At 41.9% G+C, this 12,045-nt stretch overlaps 1 protein-coding gene across 9 annotated transcripts in view; it reads left to right on the top strand.

Annotated features, from left to right (window-relative positions):
• Positions 1 to 12,045, top strand: part of LOC126355928 (dedicator of cytokinesis protein 1) — a 452,703-nt gene that overhangs the window by 128,947 nt on the left and 311,711 nt on the right. For all 9 annotated transcript variants that reach the window (XM_050006495.1, XM_050006492.1, XM_050006496.1 and 6 more), the window contains exon 15: positions 2,740 to 2,919. In XM_050006495.1, coding sequence (XP_049862452.1) covers positions 2,740 to 2,919 — 180 coding nt within the window. The remainder of the gene's footprint in view (positions 1 to 2,739; positions 2,920 to 12,045) is intronic.

Below are 12,045 nucleotides of genomic sequence, written 5' to 3'. Positions count from 1 at the left end.
CAGAAATTATAAACACTCTAAAATTATTATCCACTCTATCACTGCTTATTATACACCACGAAAACCAAACAACCCTTATAAAAAACATATAAGCTCAGATAAGGTAATAGAAATGTAGCCGTTTGGGTACTGGGATTATTATTATTATTATTGTTATTATTATGGATCTGTTGCACATCTTTCTTTAATACTAATAGGTCAAGGGATGCACAGTACTACAGTGTTTTTTATCTGAACCTACTACAAGCATGTACCAATCTCATTCTTTCATTTCTTAAAATCATTATTAATTAATCAGTATCATTTCTAGTCATCAGCTATGGAGAAAGTTTCTTTTCGCTTATCATCCTTCCTTTGCCAGTACAAATGCAGCAACAATCCAACAACGCTGCTACAGTCGTGGATAACTTGCTCCATATCTGGTTTCTCCTACATATTTAGGAATTTATAAGGCAATTTTTCATTATATAAAATCTTTTCTTTTATATAAAGTTTTACACCATACATTTGATGGCATAACTGCTTTCCCTTATTAGATTTAATTGCTTCTCATATAGTGCTACGGGCAGTACATGCAGTCCCCAGAGTTTCCTCTGAGTTAAATAACTACTTTGACTTCATTACAGTCTTTGCAGAGGAAATTGACACATATTTTCAGTTTATTTTCTTTTACAATAAAGTGTGAAATATATTCTGGGGTAACTAGAAAAATAATTTACTGAATACCCACTTTGATTTTTATACTGAAAAAAATTTACTTTTTATTTTTCCTTCCTTGTATATAGACACTGTCTTAGACTAAATAGCTAATGTTTCCCTAATCAACTTACTGTTGACCTTTCCTAAAAATTAAACAAGTTCTGCAGCTAATTTTAGCGTATTTGTTACACGCTAAAGGAAAACTTTCCTACTTCAGTTATTAGTGTCTCACTATAAATATCCCAAATAGATTGGGCCCAGTAAGTAGTGGATACACAAAGCAGCCTGTTCTTTAAGTAGAAGGTAATGATATTTTGTGCTTCCTACAGTTCCAAAATATCTACTTGCAGGTAAATCAGTGGAATGTTAACCATAGCATCTATTTCATCATCAAAATAGAATCTAGTCATAAAGCAATGAAAACAATTTACCACCACAGTACCATAAAAACAGCTCCCATTCTCACTGGACACTGTGCTGCTTACAGCAGCTACTAATTCTAGATAACTATTGATACAATTTTCAGTCAAACAATTTCTCCATTAACATATCTTCTAATCTGTTTGAGGTATACTTTACTTAGTGATCAACTAATGATCACTGTTTTTCCCCAACATAGTATTCATTTACGCAGATAATCACTGTGATATTAATAAGTAGGTAACAAGAAGTAAGTTTCTTCAGAACTCAGGAAAACTGAATCTGAAAATCGCGTTAATTGGTGCTGAACTAATATAGTTGGCAAAAAAAGCAAAAAGGAAAAAAAATCTTCCAAACAGTTTTTGCCTGAGTATGAAGTGCAAAAAAGCAAAGGAAAAACATTATTTGCACTGAAACTTCCTGGCAGATTAAATTGTGTGCTAGAGTGAGACTCGAACTCAGGACCTTTGCCTTTCGCGGGCAAGTGCTCTACCATCTGAGCTACCCAAGCACGACTCACGACCCGTCCTTACAGCTTCAATTCTGCATGTACCTCAACTCCTACCTCTTCTAGGAGCGCTAGTTCTGCAAGGTTTGCAGAAGACCTTCTGTGAAGTTTGGGAGGTAGGAGACGAGACGAGGTACTGGCAGAAGTGAAGCTGTGAGGATGGGTTGCGAGTCGTGCTAGGGTAGCTCAGATGGTACAGCACTTGCGTGCGAAAGGCAAAGGTCCCAAGTTCGAGTCTCGGTCCAACACACAGTTTTAATCTGCCAGGAAGTTTCATATCAGTGCACACTCTGCTGCAGAGTGAAAATCTCATTCTGGATTATTTGCACTTGTCAACAGTGACTGGTTGTCTGTAGTGGCTGTCTGTTGTGATTTTACAGTACCAGCTTTTTTTCGGACACACTGTGAGCTGCTTTCTCTGTTGTAAGCTTCTATTATATTTCAATAAAATGTTCATATTAATTCACAGTGTCTTAAAAAGCCACAATTCACATTATCTGTACCTAAGGTGGTGCTACACCTTTTTAATGAGGTGCATTATATTAATTTTGTCTGTCACACAATGACCTGACTTTGAATTTTTGATGGTCTAATAATACTAATTGAAAGTACATTTCTATGTTTCACAAACTACGGAAATTCATATTTATGGTTCCCAGATTTTGATAACATTAAACATTATTTCAAGAACTTGCACAACACCGAACCCTCTTCCAACAGTTTCGTGTTTGTGTGCATCCTTGCTGAAGATACGCATCTCGGCTGAGAATTTGTGTTGTGTCCTGTATGTCCAGACACACATTGTAAATATATTTCTTATTGACTTTAATGTCTTTGTGTTGATGTTTACCCCATTTACAGATGTACTCGGCCCTTTAGGTGTGGATGTGTTAACCAGTGTACCACATTTCTCCTTCATCCTTCACTGTTTCTCCTTGCTCATGTCAAGAAAACTTTAGACCACTGCAGCTATCTTTTATTGTTGATATTTATAGTAAGTGCACACAAAACTTAAATAAATCTTTGATGAGAAAGATAAGATATTTATGCAGGAAGCAATCACACTAAATGCTGTTCCACTTGGTTATGAATTTGTGTTTGTTTTTATTCAGGTTGAATGAAGGAAAAGGCCAAGCAGAATTTGAAACGTGTCTGCAACAGTTGTTGCAAAGCATAACCAGCCTAATGTGTTACAATACGGACAGCACACTGCTGGTTCAAGGTGCCTGCTTAAAGTATCTCCCGTCCACCATACCAGATATTCTTGAAGTTTTCAGCGCAACACAACTCAGGTACAGCATATGTGAATGTTATCAGTCTCTCTCTCTCTCTCTCTCTCTCTCTCTCTCTCTCTCTCTGTGTGTGTGTGTGTGTGTGTGTGTGTGTGTGTGTGTGTGTGTGTGTGTGTGAATATTATCAAATCTGAAAGTATGTCATTAATAATAATTGTAGAACTTAAACAGAGCCATGCCCAACCTGAAATGTCTGAAGGGGCTCTTGAGCCTTAGAGCAACAGTCCCAGTAAATTAAAGTAAATGGGGGTTGGGTTGATTTGGGGGAAGAGACCAAACAGCAAGGTCATCAGTCTCATCGGATTAGAGAAGGCTGGGGAAGGAAGCCGGCCCTGCCCTGTCAAAGGAACCATCCTGGAGTTTGCCTGAAGTGATTTTAGGGAAATCAAGGAAAACCTAAATCAGGATGGTTGGACGTGGGATTGAACCGTCGTCCTACTGAATGAGAGTCCAGTGTGCTAACCACTGTGTCACCTCGCTCGGTAAAGTAAATGAGGAAGGGCAGACACTGTGTAGACAAGTGTCACAGACGTCAGACAAGTTGATAAATAACTCTGAGCTCAACCTTGGAGTTTTCCACAGTCCATCTGGCCAACATCCTCAAGTGAGAAAAGCTAAGACCCTCTTGCTGATAACTGATTCAAACCATGAGTGACAGTATCTTTGTATGCAGTGAAAATATGAAAGCACATGCGCTGAGGTAATGTGCTTTCATATTTTTGCTGCATATAAAGGTTCTGTCAGTCATGGTTTGAATCAGTCATTGACAAGAATGCAACCATGTGAACTGCGCGAATATTGTGTGCAGATGACTGTTTGATCTGGCTGAAGAGCCAACAAGAATTTCATCTGTTAATATGCCAGGAAAATGTACACAGTCACCACATCATCTCTTCTTTATGCTACACTATGTCATCAAAAATGTCTGGACACCTGGCTGAAAATGATTTAAAAGTTTGTGGTGCCCTTCATCAGTAATGCTGGAATTTAATATGGTGTTGGCCCACCCTTAGCCTTGATGACAGCCTACACTCTTGCTGGCATTTGGTCAATCAGGTGCTGGAAGGTTTCTCGGGGAAGGGCAGCCCGTACTTCATGGAGTGTTGCACTGAGGAGAGGTCTCATTGTCGGTCACTGAGGCCTGGTAAGAAGTCGGCGTTCGAAACATTCCAAAGGTGTTTTATACGATTCATGTCAGCACTCTGTGTAAGCCAGCCTATTACAGGGACGTTATTGTTGTGTAACCTCTCTGCCACAGGCTGTGCATTATGAACAGGTGCTTGATCATGTTGAAAGATGCAATTGCCATCCCCGAATTGCCCTTTAATAGTGGGAAGCAAGAAGGTGCTTAAAACATCAAGGTGGGCCTGTGTTGTGATAGTGCCATGCAAAACGACAAGGGTGCAAGCCCCCTCCATGACAAACATCATAACACCACCGCCTCTGAATTTTACTGTTGGTACTACCCTTGCTGGCAGATGACATTAACTGGACATTTGTCATACCCATACCTTGCCATCGGATCCCCACATTGTGTACCATGATTCGTCACTCCACACAACATTTTTCCACTGTTCAATCATCCAATGTTTATGCTCCTTACACCAGGCGAGGCGTCATTTGGCATTTACCGGTCTGCCTATTACACATTATGACCCTCTTCAACTGTCAGTGGTCTCTGTCAGTCAACAGATGAGGTCAGCCTGTACGCTTTTGTGCTGTACATGTCTTTTCACGTTCCCACTTTACTATCGTATAAGAAATATAAGAAACAGTGGACCTAGGGATGTTTAGGAGTGTGGAAATCTCTCGTACAGATGTATGACACAAGTGACACCCACTCACCAGACAACGTTCAAAGTCCGTGAGTTCTGCAGAATGCCCCATTCCTCTCTCTTACTGAGGTCGCTGATATGGAGTACCTGGCAGTAGGGGGCAGCACAATGCGCCTAATATGAAAAACTTATGTTTTTGAGGGTGTCTTGATAGGTTTGATCACGTAGTGTATTAGCAAAGGTGGACTTGGAGTTAGGAGTAGAATGATTTCCAATGTTGAATCTAAATCTTACATTCTTGTGCCATTGCATGAAACCATAAATTAAGAAATGATTACCAAAGTAGAAACTTTATTTTTGTGATAAGTCCCTGGTGGATATGATTTATTATTCACCTTTCTAAAAGTCTGGATGATGGGGTTTTGCAGTGGTAATTAAAATAAGCATAATAGCAACCTCTTCAGTTGTTTCACTTTTATGTATTGAAATTCTGCTGAAATTCCTGTTAATGGGAAATAAGAATTCATACAGCTTGCTTTCATTACCTTTGCACAGCTTTCACAGTATTCACTGATTCCATTTGAGAGTATTGCTGACAAGGAGGTGCATGCCTGTAGCTTTAGAACTTCAGGGTAGCTAAACACATGCTACTTCCATTCTGTTGTGATGCATATATTACTGACAAATCTGCACATATCACTTCAATAACAGGCTACCAACTCAACAAGTCATCATTGATGTTAAAGCTGAGAATCGCATGACCATTTGTTCTTTCAGTTGCTATCAAGGTACTTCAGTATCCTTTGTCAGAGACACACAGTCTTTCAGGTAACAGCCTGCCCATGGTGCCCGTGATAGTCGCTTTAACATTTTTAATGTACATTGTGTACATTGTGGCTCTTGCTACTTGTGCCTCATGTGTTGAGTAATTTAGGAACTTGCCTTTCCAGTAGATATATGTTTGATCAATGAGGCATAACCAAAGCACTTGTGAACAGCAAATAATCTTTCTGGATAATTGTTCTCGTTTCTGTTTGCATCTCCTTACAAATTTTGCTTTGTAGTATGGCAGCAACATTTCCCTTATCATGTACAGAAATATGTCTGGGGGGTCAGGAAAATAACGTGTATCCTCAACTGCTGTCATTAGGAACAATGCTGTTCATCATGCTACATCTGTAGAAATGGCCTAATGACAGAACAGTATTTTTAATTAGCAACATCTAACAGTGTCCACAATCTTTATGTCTCAGCACTATTGAGCTGCTGTAGACTACAGGTTCTATAGTGTTATAGCGTGCACCATAAAATAGTCTGTGTTTATTGTAGGAATGCAGCTCACCTTGGCAGTATAATCTGTCTGCATTGAGTGAGTGAGTGATGGTGCTAATCCGTTACATTCCGGTGTAGCATCTAAGGTCCAAGAAAAATAAAGGTTCTCGTCTGTACATTTAATAAAATTTATACTTTAATTTATGAAGGGAAGCAATTATGAATACCATTATCAGATTGGTAAAGTATCCTATGAAACGTGTGTACCATAGTATTGCCACTACCATCTGTTCAAGGAAAAGACTTGTTAGGCTTGCCAAATAGGTCTTAAGAAGTATAGAATCCATCTGTCATTACCTCTATGGGTTCAGAAAATATCCCTCTGCTGTGCATACTTAAACATTCTAGAGATGGCTGCACAAGAGGCATTTCTACTAAAGTATCCCCTTCTAGGGGGCTTTCTTTAATCCAATGAGAACATGCCCCAACATGGAAGTACATTACATTAAGCTAGTTACAAAAATTGGTTTTCGCAGGGCATCTACTGATTTCTTTTGAGATCTCTTCTTACAGAGTGCTTCTTTTGTTGCTGAGTGGTAGATGGATTTACACCCAAAGGGATTATATCAAGTATTGCAGTATTTTCAGCTTCAGCCAGTAACTCCACACTAACGCATGCCCTTCACTGCTGTTTTTCAGTTGAAGAGTTTTCTCCATTCTGATCATCTTCCAGTCTCACAACAATATATTTTCAACAGCAAATCACAGTAAATAACTAGAGAAGCAGACAGAGTATACACAATTTAAATTTTCATGTAATGAAAATATTTTGCACTGATTTTAACTGTTTGGATCACTATTTTATTCTTTCTCACCTAAAAATGAGAGCAACCATTTTCAGTTTGAAATATACTACCATATTGTTTTATCCATGTTAGATCTTGTGTAAACTTTGTGGCTGTTAATCGTAGTTGGTGAATAATGCAACCAGCCACAAATACTTTTTAAAATGTTTTATTTTAGTGCCAAAACAAGTTTTCTACTACCACCTTCAGATGGCGAATATTATCAGTTAGATATATCTAAAAACAAAGATGATGTGACTTACCAAACAAAAGCGCTGGCAGGTCAATAGACACACACACAAACATACACACAAAATTCAAGCTTTTGCAACCAACAGTTGCTTCTTCAGGAAAGAGGGAAGGAGAAGGAAAGACGAAAGGATGTGGGTTTTAAGGGAGAGGGTCAGGAGTCATTCCAATCCCGGGAGCGGAAAGACTTACCTTAAGGGGAAAAAAGGACTGGTATACACTCGTTCGCGCGCGCACACACACACACACACACACACACACACACACACACACACACACACACACACACACACAGATACAAGCAGATATTTGTAAAGGCAAAGACTTTGGGCAGAGATGTCAGTCAAGGCGGAAGTACAGAGGCAAAGATGTTGTTGAAAGACAGGTGAGGTATGAGCAGCGGCAACTTGAAATTAGCGGAGGTTGAGGCCTGGCGGATAACGAGAAGAGAGGATATACTGAAGGGCAAGTTCCCGTCTCCGGAGTTCTGACAGGTTGGTGTTAGTGGGAAGTATCCTGATGACTTGGACGGTGTAACATTGTGCCAAGATGTGCTGGCCGTGCACCGAGGCATGTTTAGCCACAGGGTAATCCTCATTACCAACAAACACTGTCTGCCTGTGTCCATTCGTGCGAATGCCAGTTTGTAGCTGGTCATTTCCACATAGAAAGCTTCACAGTGTAGGCAGGTCAGTTGGTAAATGACGTGGGTGCTTTCACACGTGGCTCTGCCTTTGATCAAAACTGAATCGGGCAGACTTCAGTCTTTAGGGTTGGTGCAACCTGTTATGGTTTGGAAGCCATCAGGGAAACTTCACCTCTGTCCTGACTTCAGTACTACTGCCAGAGTGCAATCGATTGTGGATACGTATCCTCCCTCGTGCCGGGAGAAACTGTTGGCAAAAGTATCAGGTGGCCAGTACTTTTCTGAAATTGATTTCTGTAAATCTTATCTGCAGATTCCTGCGGATGAAGAATCTTGGCCAGTTCTGGTTTTGAATACTCCTGTTGGTGTCCAACAACATTTGTACCTTCCTTTTAGTGTGGTTAGCACCCCTGCTATTTTCTAATAATTTTTAGAGCAACTGACTATGCCTGCTTTTGGGTTGCTTAATTATTTGTATGATATTGTTGTCAAGGGCCCCGCCATGTCTGATCACTTGAAAAATTTATGCCCTTTGTTTTCTGTCTTACAGTCTGCAGGCTTATGGTGTAACCTCACAAAATCTCAGTTTTCTCAACTTTCTATTGTTTATTTGGGATTTGTTGTCGTGCGGAATGTGGTGCGCCCTCTGCCAGACTGCATCTCCACTGTTAGATCTATGCCACTGCCCCCCTACCCCTCCCCCATTTATGAAGACACTTCAGGCCTTCCCAGGGAAGATATCCTACTACCGTGAATTCCTGCCGGAGGCGGCCACATTGGAACACTTCGTTACACAAGAATGTACCTTTTTGCTGGAGCCCGCATTGTGAACGTGCTTTTCAAATGTTGAAATGAAAACTACTCTCGGCCCCTTGTTTAGCTATGTTCTGTTTGGAGCAGCCCCTAGTTGAGGTGACTGATGCCTCACAGTATGGCCTCGGTGCAGTCCTAATGCACCGATATGCCGCTGCCTGAATGACCTGTTGCTTTCACCTCTAAATCTCTTACTCAGTCCCAGCAGCGTTACTATCAGGTGGAAAAAGAGGCTCTTGCCATAGCCTAGGCTCTCTGGAAATTTCATGCTCTTTCGTGTAGATCAAAGTTTCACCTCATTACTGACCATAAACTCTTGGTTTCCAGGTTTAATCCTCAAACTACCTTGTTTGACACTGCAGCACTCCACCTACAATGCTGGACACTCTTCTTGTCTCGTTAAAATTACGAAATCCAATTTCGACCCTACGATTGTGAAGAATTGCTTTGTTTTCATCTTGATATTGAAATGCAAGCTGTGGTCGAAGGTTTCCCAATTACAAGCTCGTGCACAGTAGCTGCCATTGCTGCCGACCGTGTTCTTTGCCGGGTGGTTCTGTTTTTTCAATGCGGCTGGCCAGATAAACAAACAGGTCGGACTTTGGATCCTGTGCAAAATTGTTTTGTTTCGCTGTTGTTCACAGCAGTCCTCTCTCCCAGAGTGAACACTCCTGATGCGTTACTGTGTGAGGTTCTATGCCTTCTCCACAGGGCCATTGGTGTGTGTTTTGCACATTAAACTTTTAGTTAGTTGTCATGGTTTTTGGCCAGGGTGTTTTGATGCAGTTGTGTGTTTCGTCATGGCTTGTGAGGAGTGTGCCCGACAACAGACAGCTCCCAGGGTGTCCTTGTCCCCATGGCCCATTCTGTGCTAGCCACTGGAATGCATCCATGTAGACTTCTTCTTTGATACCTATTGGCTCTCAGTTGTGGATAAATTCTCTCATTTTCCCCTGTGTGCGTCAACTTCAGCTGATGTTAGAATTCGTACACTTTCGGGGCTTGATTTTATTGGGCGTTTGCCTCTTACCTTAGTTTCCCATTATGGGCCACAGTTCATTTCCCACACCTTTCAACTGTTTTGTTCCCATCGTGGCATTTGTCACGTTATGGCTCTGCCATTCCACCCTCAATGACATGGCGAGGTGGAATGACTAGTGCATACATTGAAGTCCCAAATGAAAAAGTTTTTTGTGGATTCTCCACCAAACGATGCCCTTCTCCTATTCCTGAGCACCTATCACTTCACACCTATGGGGGATCAGAGACCAGCCGAGTTGCTTCACGACTGGCAGCTGAGCGCACTTCCCCAACTTCTGCCACCTGCGCCGCACTCGCCACAGTTTGGTTCATCTGGCCACTTTGCTCCGGAATCACCAGTGTAGGCACGAGGATTCGGTCACCTGCCCACGTGGATACCAGCCGTTGTTGTCTGGTGCCAGGGATGCCGTCTTTGTGATACCTGTATGGCCTTGTAGCTGCTTTGCACCACTTTGACCAGTTGTGCCCCCGCTTGCTGTTGGAGTCTACTGGTTCACAGGTGCAGCTCCTGTCACTGCAGCACGCCCCTCCACCTGCCGCCTCAAGCTAGTAGTCACCAGCTACGGAGGCGCCACCGTCTCTTCGGCTGCCTCTTCTGTGTGTGGCGCCCAGAGATTTGAACTTCCCAGTGCTGGCCTCTGGTCTGTCTTTGATCTTCTGTCCGTTGCCGCAGCCTCCTGTTCTGACCGGGCCGCCGCCACTGGCCCCCTCGTCGTCGTTGCCTCTGCCATTGTCGCCGTCAGCTTCGGCCCCATTTTCTCCGCACTGAGACCTGCCTGCTGATGACTGCTCAGAGATGGAGATGGCACCCTCTCTCCAGTGCAGTCATCGAGTGCTGCGCAGGCCTTCAACTCTGCTGGACAATCTGTTGGACAATCTGTTGCAGACTTGCACATATATACGTGTATGGCAGCACTGATGGTCCTTCTATATGTTCATCCAGTTGTGCTATTCACACCAGTTGTTCTGTGTCTTGTCAAGTGTGGATTCAGGAGAGTCATATTTCTGTTGTTATTCAGAGGTTTATGACTATAGCCATGTACGTGTTACTTGGATTGGTTTCATGTGTTACTTGGGTACTACAGTATATAATGTCTGTAAGTTATCATTAATGTTAGAAACCGTGTGTCCATATTGATTCATGTTAATGGCTATTGCAGATTTTGATAAATTTTTTAAATCTAAAGGCATTCATTTGTTCACAGTATTTTATATTGAAGTTTTTGTCGGTCTGTCGCAAGATAAAAGCCAAGGCAATGATTACAAACAGTCTTGTAAATTCTTGATTTTTCAAGGCCTACACTGTTGTTTTTGGCATTAAATTGCACACTGTTATTGGTACAGAAATTATTTGAGCTTCTGTCCTTTGGAAAAGATTGGCAACTCAGTATGAGATTATGCTGCGGAAGATTACGCATGTAAATAATTCCTTTTCTGCTTGTGGTTATGAATTTACTGCAGGTGATTTACTAGCTTTAATTTTATACAGGTTGCGGCAGAACCGAGTAAGCAGTTACTATCGATTACCGCTGGGGCTGTGGTGGGGGTAGGCAGTTGCACATGGTCTGCCTTTGTTCAGTTGTTGACCTCTTTTCAGTAGCCAACATGGTCTGGACTGGTGTACATCTTGGTTTTGCTGTTTGCGCCTATTATGAAAACAACAGATCTGTCATTGCTACACGACGAGCTTTTCGACAACGCTTCAACATTTCACGCAACAATGCCATTCCTAATGCAAACACGGTTCGGTTCTGGGTTCGGCAATTGGAGGAAACTGGTAGCACACTAAGAATAGATACACGTGGCCGACGCAGATCCATCAGAATGCCAGAAAATGTGCAGTGGGTGAGAACAGCAGTTCAACAGTCGCCAGAATGTTCTGCTCGACAATATGATGTTGCATTGGAGATTTCAGACCCCAGTTTGAGAAGGATTCTGCAATATCATTTGAAGTTCCATCCTTTCAAAATAATGCTTGCTCAAGAATTACACCCAGCAGACTACGCCAACTGTCAAAATCTGTGTGAGCAAATGCTTCCTCAGATCCCTCCGCATGGAGCTTTCTTCATTAGTGGCGAGGCATATTTTCATCTTAGTGGGTGTGTGGATAAGCAAGACTTTAGTTACTGGGCTGAAAATGACCATTGAATTATTCATGAAAGACCACAGCATTCTCCTAAAGTGACAGTGTGGTGTGCCATATCACAATTTGGTGTGGCAGGCCCTTACTATTTTGAGGAGGAAGGTCTGGCCGTGACAGTGAATTCCACACATTATGTTTCAATGTTGCAAAATTTTCTGCAACCCAGAATGGATGAGATTATTGAAGAACATGGACTGGGGGACTTGTGGTTCAGGATGGAGCTACTGCTCACATATCTCGAATTTCACTGGAGAAATGTTTTTGGGACGCCTCCTGCGCAGTCACCAAGTTTGAGCATTTGTGACTACTTTCTTTGGGGATATCTGAAGGAAAAGGTTTTCA

The sequence above is a fragment of the Schistocerca gregaria genome, chromosome 3 (genome assembly GCF_023897955.1).
Source record: "Schistocerca gregaria isolate iqSchGreg1 chromosome 3, iqSchGreg1.2, whole genome shotgun sequence".
NCBI lineage: Eukaryota > Metazoa > Arthropoda > Insecta > Orthoptera > Acrididae > Schistocerca > Schistocerca gregaria.
This window is presented reverse-complemented; position numbering and strand designations above follow the sequence as displayed.